General features: G+C 42.0%; 1 protein-coding gene across 1 annotated transcript in view; it reads left to right on the top strand.

The window, feature by feature from the left end:
• The window catches only part of WNK4 (WNK lysine deficient protein kinase 4), a 233957-nt gene that overhangs the window by 154711 nt on the left and 64469 nt on the right, over positions 1–14777 (top strand). Inside the window, exons 5-6 of the mRNA XM_033917613.1 lie at positions 4371–4459; positions 5010–5229. Coding sequence (XP_033773504.1) covers positions 4371–4459; positions 5010–5229 — 309 coding nt within the window. The remainder of the gene's footprint in view (positions 1–4370; positions 4460–5009; positions 5230–14777) is intronic.

Here is a 14777-nt window from a genome sequence, read left to right as displayed (position 1 = left end):
AGGTAGATGTTGAAAAGAAGAGTGGAGAGTATTGATCCTTGAGGAATGCCAAAATTATTTTTTAATACAGTTAATGTGCTATTGGAGGATACTACGGAGGTACGATTTGGAAGAGAACCAGTCAAGGATTTGTTTAGAAATTACAACAGCGGCAAGTCTTTGGAGAAGTAATGAATGATCTATCGTATCAAAAGCGGCTGAGAGATCTAAAGAGACAAGAATGGCAGATTTGTGCTGGTCCAGAAAATATATGAGATATAGATAGTTACTTAAACATGCGGTCAAGCTGCAAAGTATACAAAAAGGCAAAAAACTCAAAAGCAGTTACAGAAATTATCAAAGTGTATTATTTTACAAGATTTTAAAGCGATAATACTTTCATATTTTCGTATAGAGCACACATAGCTCTACAACTCACTAAAATTAAGCTTAGTACAGTACTCCCCCGCGAATTTGCGCTTCGTGAATCGCGGACTCAGTCATTTGGGGTATTTTCCGACCGCCTTTTCTGGGAACTAAAGTCAGGCTACACCAATCAGGAGCTGCTTGACACGCTATCTGCCGTGTCAAAACAGCTCCTGATTGGTGTAGCCTGACTTTAGTTCCCGGAAGAGGCGGTCGGAAAATACTAAGAATGATCCCGCACCCGATTCTCAGCACCCGCTACCGCCCCAGCTGCCCTCTCCTGCCTCTGATCCGCTCCTAAACCGCATTCGCAGTTTTTTGAAATTTGTGGGTGCTGCTGGAACGGCATTTCGGGGGAGTACTGTATTATCTTTCCAGTTACAGATTATAAGATGAGTGGCAGTAGCGAGGAGAATGTTAAAAAAATCAAACTTCTTTTGATTATAAATTTTTAGGAATGATAATATTAGGGTTAGAGCAGGGGTCTCCAAGTCCCTCCTCGAGGGCCGCAATCCAGTCGGGTTTTCAGGATTTCCCCAATGAATATGCATGAGATCTATTTGCATGCACTGCTTTCATTGTATGCTAATAGATCTCATGCATATTCATGGGGGAAATCCTAAAAACCTGACTGGATTCTGGCCCTTGAGGAGGGACTTGGAGACCCCAGGGTTAGAGGAACACAGAATAAGAGTTTCATAAGAAAAGGGTAAAAAATGAACAATATTTTTCTGATTCTGCACCATATTAGATTCCAATAGATTTGCACATTGGGGAATACATTAAAAACATTTTTTTTTTTTAAAGACAGCCAGTTTTGGACATGATCTGCCGATGAGAGTTAATGAGTGGTGATTGTCATCTTAGCTCAGTCTCCTCAAGCTTTGATGTTCCAGTCATTGGGCTGTTTGATAAAATAAACCCTGACAGTTTTCCAAGTCCATGTGCCTCTTCTTCGAGATATAGCCTTCGGCTTGAAGATGTTCAAGCGACTAGGGATTATACAGACGCAGCCCATGTAGTATTCAGTGATACAAAAAAGAATTGTAGCTCTTTAATGACTTTGTTTAAACCGCATGTGTCAGGAATTGTTTTTATCAGGGATGAGTGGAACCACAAATAAACACTGGCCGCATTACTTCACCTGCCCAGGAAGTGTAATAAGCGGAGAATTTGTTATCTGAAACAACATGGTAATTGAACAGAGAAAGAAGGGCAAATTTCACATAGGCCTTAAAGCCTGTTCTTGGGATGAAAGTCATCTGTAGCGGAAGAAATGACATGACATTAATATTTGTATACTTCATAACCTTATTTAGTTCTATGCAGTTCACAGCTTAAGAATTACAACAAAATAACGGATTGTTAAATCCTGATCTTATATTACAAAAATTTATCGAATAGATAAGTTTTCAAGAGTTTTTTGAAATGTTTATACGATACAGCATTGGCTATCAGCCGACCAAGTTCCCTGTCTCTGACTGCTGCCTGAAACAAGAATAACCTACCAAAGTATTTTTTTATATCGATATTCCTTAACAGAAGGTTAAGTGAAGTATGTTGAGGCCGCTTAGATACAGCCAGTTCAAAAAGTTCCTTCAGATAATTTGCGTTAAGGCCAAATTTGAAAACAACTCTGGCTCCAGTGCAGTTTCCAATAAAAAATCTGATTTCGCAGGACGGTACCATAAGACCTAGAAAATAGGCATAGATTTGAAATAGTAGGTTTCCCGAAAGGAAAGATCATGCCTAGTGGAATGTGTCTGGAATCCAGCCTGGGACTGGTGGTGTTTGAACATCTTCAATAATGATCTGGGAAAGGGAGCAATTAGTGACGTGACCAGATTTACAGATAACAGAAAAAAAATATGAGCAGATTGAGGAGCTCAAGGAGGCTATTGCTGAACTGAAGAACTGGGTTTCTACATGGCAGAGGAAATTTAATGTGGCCAAGTGAAAAGTGACGCAAAGAGAGAAAGATACTTCATATTCTAGGTGTACCGGATGCTGCAGCCACCACCCAAGAAGAGAATCTTGGAAGTAATCATTGTGAGTAATATGTTGAAATATTCAACTCAGCATGTGGCAACTGTTTAAAGCAAAAACAAATATAATGTTAGAAATTGTTTGGAAAGGAATGAGTAATAAAACAGAGAACATCAATCCAGACTTGCATACAGTAGTCAAGGTGCCAGCCACCCCACAGAGTCATTGCGATACTCCATCCCTTTCCTAATCTTAAGGTCTGGAGAAAGGGATATTATCACATCAACCAAAAAGGGTTTGTTGACTTCTTCCTCTTAAACCTCCTTTATCACTTTTGTAGTCATTATTCCCTTGGATTCTCTGTTGAGCACCAGTGCCTTTACTCTAAGTAACCTTTTTAAAATTGAAATTGGTATGAGAATTACATCCATTGTGGGTGAAGAATGTATTTTGGATAGTGGTTCATTCATATATGCTTGCAAATCAGGCTTTGCAATGGCTTATTTATGGTCGGCCCAAAATGTAGCATTCAGGTTGTTATTGGGTATCTAGATGGAGTTACATTGGCGCCCAGTGATAAGTTGAGTCCATTTGTAAGGGCTGACTAGCATTTCGGGTCCTTCATGGGACATGGCTGAGCTTTTTACAAGATAACCTTTCTTGGTAAATTCCAGTGAGGGAGGGCAGGGTGGGTGGTGGAACTGGCGAGGAAGGCAGAAATGCAGATAAGGGCTTTTTCGTCAACTGTTTCCATCTTATGGAATATGTTGCTGAGGAATTTGAGGTTAGAGGTAGACTGTTCTACATTTCATAAAAATTTTAAAACCTGGAAACTAATATTCAGTGGGAGATAACTAGGGAGGAGACGTTCTGAATATAGCTGGAGAGTTCTGCTGAAATTCCAGGGAGACAAACCACAGCGCCATCCATTTATTTCCAGAGTAACACAGGGATGGAGTTGGGGTAGACTTGGAATAGAGTTACCAGTTTAAAAAAAACAACAACAAAAAAAGAAGAGGCGTGGTCCTGCCCTGTTCCGCCTCTGGTCCCGCCCCCAGCCCCACCCAAACCTTGTCTCTTCGGGGCCGTGTCTGGAGGGCATCTGCGCATGCGTGGATGTGATGATATCATACGCATGTGTGTGATGTCATCGCATCTGCATATGCGCAGATGCCCTCCAGACACGGCCTCAATCTCAATGGTTTCAAAACCTGGACAAACTGCTGGATTTTGAAAACCCATCCGGATGCCTGGACAGTCCTCTAAAAAGAGGACGTGTCCGGATAAATTTGAACATCTGGTAACCCTGGATGTTACATCTGGTAACCTTGGATGTTATCTAGACACCACTGATTTTCAGTGTCAATGCCCCAATAACTATTTCAATACCCAGATACTTAATGCTGGCGTCCAGATGAGGCCTGTCCTTCAATCTCAGGGTCAAATTCAGCCCATCGCATTTAGCACCTTAAAAACTGATGACTACCATTGGCTAAATAAGGGGCCTTTGTTCCCCCCCCCCCCCCAATATGTTTCATGAACTAAAGGAGCCGTGGGTAGATGAAGGTAAGGTTTAGGGGAGATGCTGAAGGAATGGGGTGTTGAAAAGGATGTCTGTTTGTGTCATGGGTCTCCTCTTAAATTTGACTCTACTGTTGTAAACCACCTTGAGTGACTTATGGCCAGTAAATGGTATTTAAGAGTTTTAAATAAGTAAATAAATACATTTCCCATGAGAGACAACTACCACCACTTCTGTGGCCTAGCAGTAGTCACCTTCTAACCCCTCCCCTCCATCATGGAAAATCACTGTGTTGCCCTCTCAAGACAGACATCTGAAGGTCACCTCCAACTCTGGGCTTCAGCAAAACACTGCTTCCCCCCTCCAGGCCTTCTGGCTAATCCTAATTACTACTACATTTTGCTAAGTATATGGAATCTGATTTTTTTTTCTGTATATATCTTTTTAATCCTTTCAGGGAATGAAGCCAGACAGCTTCTACAAAGTGAAGGTCCCTGAGCTGAAAGAGATCATTGAGGGCTGCATTCGAATGAACAAGAGTGAAAGGTATATTATTGTGTCTGTGAGTGAAGTGTGCCGAAGTGCAGGTCAGTTTCACTGTTGGGCAGAAATTTTAAACTCTTGCAAGGATTGTGGAGCTGGAGGTTGATAACAAGTAAAATGTTGCCAGTTTGCAATAATGTTGGATTTCTGATTTTAAACAAGTAATGATAATGGGAATGTGTTGCAATCAAAATTATCTCTAAATCTTTTTATTAAGCAGTTACCAGCAAAACAGTGTCAACTGAACAATACACACATATGATAGTACACATAACAAATATTGGTCATAAATCTTCAAAGAAGTAACATTACTTATCCCCACCCTCATAATCACCCCACAGGACACTCAACCAAACTCTTTTAAGTATTAAGGAAAATCAAGACCTGTGCAGGCTAGGAGAAATTCACAATTCGATAGGGTTACCATATGGCCTGGGAAAGAGCTGAGATTTTAGCAAGGCCCTGAACCTATAGGAAAGAGCAAGATAATCGCGTGAATTACTTTGTCGTACTGTTATTGTGCTTTCTGTTGACGTGTTGTCATACCCTCTAGGTACACAATCCAGGACCTCTTGGAGCACACGTTTTTTCAGGAGGACACAGGAGTCCACGTGGAACTGGCTGAAGAAGATGACGGCGTCAAACCTGGTCTCAAACTGTGGCTGCGCATGGACGATACCAAGAAGCTTCATGGGAAGTACAAAGACAACAATGCTATTGAGTTCCTGTTTGAACTCTACAAGGACGTGGCAGAGGAGGTGGCGCATGAGATGGTGAGTGACAGCGCTCACAATTTCAGCTTGGGTTCACAGAAAGAGTCACCTTCCTAACCACTTACCTCCAGAGACTTCATTGGTATGACCCTATTAAGTACCATCCCTGAGTTATTTACCACAATAGCCCTCAGTTAAATATTTACTCTTTATATCATTCACCTCCAGAGTCTCCCGTGGAATCACTCTCTTGCATGAAATCCCAACTAACTCCAACATGTGGGAGTAATTTTATGGTTATTAAAACATAGAAACATGATGGCAGATAAAGGCCAAATGGCCCATCCAGTCTGCTCATCCGCAGTATCCACCATCTCCTCCTCTCCCTATTGGCTAAGGCTCGTTACGCCTGCATTGTGAGGTCATAGAGCATTATTGTTATAAGCTAAGGCTCTTAACACTTGCATTGTGAGCTCATAAAGCTTTATGGTTATTGAAACATAGATACATGATGGCAGATAAAGGCCAAATGGCCCATCCAGTCTGCCCATCCGCAGTGACTATTATCTCTTCCTCTCTTTAAGAGATCCCATGTGCCTATCCCAGGCTTCCTTCAATTCAGACACAGTTTCTATCTCCACCACCTCTTCCGGGAGACTGTTCCGCGCATCTATCACCCTTTCTGTAAAAAAGTATTTCCTTAGATTAGTCCTGAGCCTATCATCTCTTAACTTCACCCCATGCCCTCTCACTCTGGAGTTTCCTTTCAACTGAAATAGACTCGCCTCATGTGTATTTCTGCTGTCGTGTTTCTAGCAATGAAATGTCAGGTGGTGGATATTGCAACATATGTGAAAAATTACTTACAAAATTGCCCCCATTCTGCTGCCCTTAGAAGCCATTGTCTCCCTCTTTCAAGAAAGCAAGCCAAGGAATTTTGGGACGTTCGTTGCTGGTTTAGGTTTCTCTCACTCTTGCTGCAGTCAAAGCATTCTTAGTGGCAGGTTCATGATCTCTTGGTGCTTGTTCTTGAGGTGTCCTATTTTATCTCTGAGACACACCGCGTTGATATCACATTCAGTAGGTGGGTAGAGGTCTGGCCTCTGGTTGCAGCCTTCCTGTTTGAAGATTAATTAATAATTGACCTGTTTAAATAGTAAGTGAGACAAGGAAATGATCTAATGGAAAAGCAACTAACTTATTATGAATGTAATCTTTCTAAGTGCTTAGGAATTTTATTTTATGAAGAAAAAAATTATATTAGAAGGAACACTTCCCCATCCCCTCCATCTACCAACCTTTGCTGAAATAATCCACCCTTCTGCTGTCATCTGTACAGGTTAAGAGACTAGTAGGCCAACATAGAGAAATTGCGCTATCCATTAGCACAATGGTTACACTTGATTTTGTCCAAAAAAAGAAGGAAGGAAAAATGGCCCCATGTAGAAAGTAGAATATCAAAAGAAAGAGTGGGGAAGGGACACAAATCAACCAACTGAGACTCAACAATTTATTAAAAAATATAACACATATAGCATATACACAAAAGTTGATACATTCAACTTATACGAAGTATACATGTATGGTGAGGCATAGGACAGTCTTTAAATCCTCTGTTTACTGGACCCCACTGCTACTTGCGATTTTGGTAGCGATTCTTTGTTTGGTTGTACATGTGAGAGGCAGACTGGGACCAACTGTTTAACATATCCCTGAGGAAGGCTGTCTCAGCCGAAAGACGGAAACAGAGGATTTAAAGACTGTCCTATGCCTCACCAGACATATATTTCATATATGTTGAATGTATCAACTTTTGTGTATATGCTGTATATGTTATATTTTTTAATAAATTGTTGATTCACGTCCCTGCCCCACTCTTTCTTTTGATCTTACACTTGATTTTACCACACAAATCATACGCCCTTAATGTAGGAACAAAGGTTAGTATAAGTAAAACCAGCGTGCTAAAAGAAGATTTAGTGGGCATGCAAACAGCTGAATGAAAAATTGCTCCCTGATGAAAAAAAAATGCAATGAAGTCTATCGCAGTGTTTTACAATTTTTCCAGCCAACTCGAGACTGATATCAAGATGCAGTACAGGAACAGAGTATAATCTGAAGTGCAACATTTCTCCTCAAATCACTGAAGTGGCCCAAGGCATTCCACACCCCTGACCCCAAAGATGGTAGCGATACCCCTGACACCTTCACTTATCATCCCTGACCCTTCAATAGTGGTGGCATCACTTGATCCTACCTATGACCTTCGCAAATGACTCTGGTAGTCTAGTGCACTGCTTCTCAACCCAGTCAATGGGGTACACCCATCCAGTTGGGTTTCAGGGTATTCATGATGAATATACATGAGATAGATCTGTATGTACTACCTCCTTGGTATGCAAATCTGTCTCGTGCATATTCATTGTGGATATCAAGTTTCAAGTTTATTATGCAATTTGATTAATCGCCTATTCTACATTCTAGGCGATGTACAAACATAAATGAATAAATAAAAACTTGGGATAATTATTACATAGACAAATAATATTACATAATTACAAAAACTTACAATCATGAAACACTAGGAAATATATATTTAAAGGGTTACATTCTGTATCAAATTCTATATTTCAGGATTACAACAAAAGGAAGGGAGTAAAGTACAAATAAAAAGATATAAGGTTAAGAAGGAATGTAAAGTCATTTATTAACTAAAAACGTCATTGAAAAGAAAACTTTTAAGCTTAGTCTTGAATTTAGTTAAGTTCTTTTCTTCTCTAATATAGAGAGGGAGATTATCCTGAAAACCTGACTGATTGGGTGTGCCCCGAGGAATTAAGTTGAGAAACGCTGGTCTAGTGGATCGCCCAACCCCCACAAATGGCCTTGGTGGTCTAGTGAGCCCCCTCCTGGACTCTCTGGACCCTCTCCCCATGCACCTTTAAGATGGAAGGCAGGGCAATGCATACTTGCTCCTGCCTATGCACCACCTGCATATGTTATTAGATATCATCGACTCGTGCTCGAGTCCTTGTGATTTGATGAATTGCGGATATAAAAAGAAATCGGTTTTGTGCTAGTCCAGAAAGGTCCTCCACGTCATCCCCATGGTTGTTTTCAACGTGTCCAGTACAGAATGACATGGGACAAATTTTTCCCAGTCCCCTTCGATCTGCGTTCCTTCGATCTTCCCAAATATGATCGCTTGATCTTCGGATTGAGGAAAAACGACCACATTAGCCCTTACTACAAAAGGTTGCACTGGTTACCATTGGAAGCGCGAGTACTGTTCAAGTTTGTCTGTATTTGTTTCAAGCAGGTCTGGGAACTAGCACCTTCTTACCTACTACCACATTTCATACTACACAATCCCACACGACCAACCAGAAACCGAAACATATTTACATATCCAAAGATCACAGGCTGCAAATACAAATCCTTTTTGGACAGATCCTTCATGTTCCAAGCAAACAAACAGCAGTCCTGGCTGGGCAAATTACATCAATGGAGCCAGACTGACCTACAGCGCATTCCGGAAATCAATCAAAACCGTATTGTTTGATAAATTCATCTCCTAATCAGAAGCCTCTCCACTTACAATGTTATTTTTCCCTCTGTTAATCTCGGTGTAATATGCTGTCCTTTTATCTACTTCTTATGTAATAAGTTGTATCCCCTCTTCTTGCATGCTGTAATTTGCTGATTGTCCAGCCTTCTTCGATGTGAAGTCATTCGACTGTGGCGGTATAGAAGAATAAAGTTATTATTATTCTCCAGTGATCTCTCTCTTCTGATTGTGTGACCAAAATAAGGCAGTTGTAACTTCATCATTTAGGCTTCGAGTGACAGCAGGTTTCATCTCTTCCAGAATCGATGTGTTAGTTCTTCTGGCGGTCGACCTGCATATAGTATATGTAAAAAGCTTTGATTATACCATAGAAAGGCGGTATATCAAATCTATGACCCTTTACCCTTACCATCTTTTTAAAAAAAAATTTCAAAAGATATCCTTTATTGTGAATACCAAATAACAACCATAAAGCAAGACAAGAAAGCAAGCAAGAGCCAGGGGTCTGTACTGGGACCGGTGCTATTTAACCTATTTATAAATGATCTGAAAATTGGAATGACGCGTGAGATGATTCAATTTGCAGATGACACTAAACTGTTCAAAGTTGTTAAAACGCATGTGGATTATGAAAAATTGCAGGCGGAGCTTAGGAAATTGGAAGACTGGGCGTCCAAATGGCAGATGAAATTTAATGTGGACAAATGCAAAGTGAAGCACATTGGAAAGAATAACCTGAATCACAGTTACCGGAGGGATTAGCGCCCAAGAAAAGGATCTGGGTGTCATCGTAGACAATACGATGAAATCTTCTGCCCAATGTGTGTGGCAGCCAAGAAAGCAAACAGGATACTAGGAATTATTAAAAAAGGGATGGTTAACAAGACTAAGAATGTTATAATGTCCCTGTACCGCTCCATGGTGCCACTTCACCTAGAATATTGCATTCAATTCTGGTCTCCTTATCGCAAGAAAGATATAGTGGCACTAGAAAAGGTTCAAGGAAGAGTGACCAAGATGGTAAAGGGAATGGAACTCCTCTGTGCTGTTAAGCTACTCTTTTAATATTCCCAGTTCCTTGCTGTCCTGTTGCCCTAGAGCCCAAATAATCTCTGGCTTTCCCTACCACACTGGTGACCCTCTGTGCCTATCCCAGTTTAGAATATCGGCATTCACCTCTCCCCCTCACAGAGGAGAATTCCTTCCAGTCGGAGGCAGGAAACGTGATGGCATAATTCCCAGATCAAATTTACTTTGCAGTAATGCTTTCTTGTAGCGTTTGTGGCTTCTTTGGATTAGCGGGACACCCTGCCCTGCTACACTTTGTTTCTGTTTCTATGCTAGCTTGTGATGTTTTAATGCCAGCAGCCTCGAGAAGAATCCAGAAAGGAATGCTATAATCTTCCTTTTAACTTTTGCTTTGTTTTGTTCTCACACCAGTTAACATGACTGGACTTCACTATCCTCTGCAGCAACCAATGGGCTACATCTGCACAGTCCACTTTATTGATCATTATTTATTTATAGTACAGTAGAACTTTGGTTTATGAGCATAATTCGTTCCAGAAGCATGCTCGTAAACCAAGTTACTCATATATCAAAGCGAGTTTCCTCATAGGAATGAATGGAAACTCACTTTGATTCGTTCTACTTCCTCCTCCCGAGGCTACCGGCACTGCTCCATCACCCCCCTCCCCCCCGCTCTAACCGGCATCACACCCCCCGAACAGGCATCGCAAACCCCCCCACCGCGAACACCCCCCCCCCCCCGTGAGAACCGCATCGCACCCCCGTGCTGGAAGCGGCATCCACCCGTCCTCCCTCCCAAACATACTCTTTACCCCATCTGCTGCTTGTGCAAGTGAAAGAAAGCTCCCACCTCTTGCCTGGGCTGGGCCTTGAGCATCTGCACATGCTCAAGGCCTTCTGGGGGTTGCGATGCCGGTTAGAGCGGGGGGGAGGTGCTCGTGTATCGGAACATGCTCGGTTTGCGAGACAAAAGTTTGCTAAGTGTTTTGCTCATCTTGCAAAACACTCACAAACCGAGGTTCCACTGTATTTACATATCGCTTGCTGTTTACATTCAGGTACTTCAAGCATTTTCTCTATCTGTCCCGGCAGGCTCACAGCCTATCTAATGTACCCAGGGTCACAAGGAGCAGCGCAGGATCTGAACCCATAATCTCAGGGTGCTGAGGCTGTAGCCGTAACCCAGTGTCTGCAAACTTTTTCGAGCCTTGGCACACTAAAGATAGTGGCCGTGGCTCAAGGCACTTGGAAGTGCGTGGATATTGCTGTGATGACATCACATGCATACATGATATCATCATGTCAATGTCCGCCTGTGTGTGAAGGTCCTCCAGGCGGGCCCTGAGATGCTAGGGGGGGGGGTGCCAAAAGAAAAGAGGGCCAGAGAGAAGGATAGTTGCCGTAACCCATTGATCGCCTATGAAGTCATAGAACGCTGCAAGAAGTTACTTGAGACCTAGATCAGATCCACCAAGCCAGCGCTAATTTCCCCCCCAAAAAGACCCTACCTACAAAAAGGCAATGCCCTAAATATTTCAGAGGGTCACAGAACTTCTGTTGGGGGAAAATTGAACAAGTCAAATAACTACAGAAAGCTAAATAGAAAAGTCGTGCTAAAAGAATTCCTGGCCTTGGTCACACACACACAGAACATAGAAACCAACAACAGAATAACTGACCACAAACTGGAAATATAGTAGGAATATGTAGACAGAAATTAAATGCGTGTTCTGGTTGCTTGAGTGGGGGCAGAGGGCCTCGACTTAATGCAGTTCATGGAAACCTTGTTGAGTTGGAGCATGTTTTATCAGAATGGAAAAATCGTGCAGTTCTTTCTTTTCCTGCATGGTGGGCGAGAGTTTGTCTTACGGGTAAATATGAAGAAGTAGCTGCTGTTGGGCGATGTTCAGTTCGATATTTTAAGAGGGTTTGGGCTCTTTTAGATGACTATTATAGAATACGTGCTAATTGACTTGTCTTTCCCAATTCATCTACTTTTACCATTTTGTTGGGGGGGAGGGGGGAAAAGCTCAAATGTCATTAGATTAGTGTTGAATTATTGTATTTTATGAAATTCAATAAAGACATTTAAACAAAGAAATTAAAATGAAACCTCAGAGAAACAGAAAGAGATGGATTTCCCCATGCAAAATATAAAGATGGCTTGAGTTGGTTTTGGAGTCCTCTTCTAAATTTCAGCACTGAGCTCCACCCATGCCTAAGACTACGGCGGTTGTATATTCTTAAAAACTGACATTGTAATCAGAAAATAGAAAACAAAAGTATTTTTCTACCTTTGTTGTGGGGTCATTTTATTTATTTTTTATTCTATTGGTCCTGTTTTCTTCTTTCTTCTCTTAATTCTTACCAGTGTCTCCTGTCCATTTGAAGTTCTTCTTTCTCCATGTCCATCATCCATCTCCCTTTCTTGTGTCCCTATCTACCCCACTCAATGTTCAGCATCTTTTCTGTGTCCATACCCCTTCCCCTGACTGCTTTGTGACCTCATCCTCCCACCACCATGTCCAACATTACTGTTGTGTCTCTGTCCCTATGCTCCCTGTTTTGTTCTGTATCTTTCCTCTGTGTCCATAACCCTCTCCCTGCCTCTCTACCCCTTCCCTATCCAATATCACCCCTCGTTTTCCCTACTCCCTCTCCACCTAGTATTGCCCTTATATGTTCATGTCCCAATGCCCAACATCACCTTCCTGTGTCCAGCTTCTGCGCTTTCTCCCCCCACCCCCAGCGGAGTCTCTCTTTACCCTATGCTTTCCTCACTTCCATGTGATCAGCATCTCTTTGTCTCTCTTCTTTCTGCCGCCACCCAGCATTTCTCATAGAGGCCAATCCAAACTAATTTTTTTCCAGTTTCGTCCAAAACTGAAAATACAGCAGAAACTTGCCTGATTTCGGCTAAAGTTTGATTGTGTGAATGTGAACCAATAAAGCCCACTGGGGGATTGTCAGACCTTGCAGTTGGCAACCCTCTGCTAAACCCTCTGGAGATTACCACCCACCGGTCCCAGAAACTAGGACAGCCATTTTGAACAAGGACATTTCAACAAGTCTAGCATGTTTAGGTTTCCAAGTCAATGCAGATGTATTAATGTAGTTAAATATCCTCCGAGACAGGAACTTTGTGAGACTGTGTAAAAAAAAAATCATAATTCCCAGCTTTTTTTTTTTTTTTTTTACTTTAACAATTTTTATTGAATACAAATATAGAATAGTATTCACTGAAACAGATACAGTTCAAATAATTTCCTTAATTCACTTAACAGAAAACGCATCACATCGAAAACCCCTTAAATCTCTCCCCGCCCCTCCATCAATCTGCCCTGCCATCACATAAACTTATATAAACTTTCTTTTATGCACCAACATAAATGATATACACAGAACCGAGAGAACACAATTATGTTCACAGTACCATGCCTCAGTACGGAATAGCATGGTAGCACCCAACTAGAAATCCCAGATAATAGTGAGAGTCCAGGCCTGTACTCAGATAGCCTGGAGCCCTCCAAAACTGAACTAGAAACAACCCCCCAACCCAACACCCCCCACCCCCAAACCCCCGCCCTCAACCCACTGGCAATACGGGGACAACTGGCCCAGCTTTTTATGTTTACCCAAGTAACGAGAAAAAATAGCATTGAGATGTTTCCTATTTTGTAATTTATAAAACTGACCAAGGACAAGCTTGATTTCGGTTCTTACTAAAAAAGGGTAAAGGAATCCAGACTCTGCTTTACACTGCAGACTGAGGCACAAATAGCCCATTGATGTTACTGAATGGGAGGACTATATGCTCTGAAAAATTACAATCAAGAGCAATACATTTCTCAAATTATTTTCTAATATATTTTCTTCTTTTCATTGGAATACCATTTCCCTGCTAACACTAAAGGCTTGACTAGTACTTAAAGCTTGAAAGCAATCAGTGCAGATTCCTCTCTCATAGAATCTAGCTTCTTCATGCCACAAGTTTGATTAAAAGACTGCATTTTAATCATATCCAACAGAGCTTGAAAATACTTTAGAATTGCCCAAATACTATCCAAGCCAGAATGTTTATAATAACTTAAATAATGAGAGGCCATATTCAGTGGAGTAGTAAAGGGGGGGGGAACGGACCGTGCTGGGTCCCGTTTTGATAGGGGCGCTGGCACCTCTCTGCCCCCCACGCCACGCTCACAACTTCCCTTTCCCGCCCCCTGTACCTCTTTAAATCTTCACCAGCACGAGCAATTACTCTGGCCTGCTATTCGCGCAGGCCTGGCTTCCTCTGAAATCACTTCCAGGTCGTGGGACCAGGAAGTGATGGCAGAGGAAAAGGCAATTCCGCACGAACAGAAGGCCGGAGAAGCTGCTCGCGCTGGTGAAGATTTAAAGAGGGACGGGGATGGGAAGGGAGGGCGCCACCTACCCTTGCTACGCCACTGACCATATTTTACTTTCAAGCAAAATGGCCTCCACCCACATGGACCTCAGCTAATGAAAACTGAAACGAAAAGCCACAGTAGCTGACTATGTGCCACACTTGGAGTGACAGCTGATGTCATCTCTCCACAGAGAGGCTAATTCCTAAGGAGCTTATTATCCCAAATTTACAGACTTAAATTCCTGCTAAATTGTTGCATCAAAAGCATTTATTTGGAGCACTTTATTTACCATATAAAATGCTATGCAAGATCACATTACTTGTAATCATTTTACACACAAAAAAATTGCAGAGTTGTCCCCCACTACACCCGACTACTTTACAATCCTTGGTGGTCTAGTGGTGTAGACGGGGCACTCTTGCCTATATCATCTCCAAAATGACTGCCATGACCTCTTGTGGCAGTCTTGCCACTAGACATCACGGCAGCCATTTTGAGAGCACAGACAACATGTAGAGAGGAACTGGGAATCACTCCTGCTCTGATTATGCTCTTGGACCACCAGGGAATGTAAGTTAGGCCTGAGGAGGCCTTTACAGGTAGGTGGCGTGGTGGATGGAGAG

This window comes from Geotrypetes seraphini, chromosome 13 (genome assembly GCF_902459505.1).
Source record: "Geotrypetes seraphini chromosome 13, aGeoSer1.1, whole genome shotgun sequence".
Lineage (NCBI taxonomy): Eukaryota > Metazoa > Chordata > Amphibia > Gymnophiona > Dermophiidae > Geotrypetes > Geotrypetes seraphini.
Note: the sequence above shows the minus strand (reverse complement) of the source record. Positions and strands in the feature narration are given on the sequence as shown.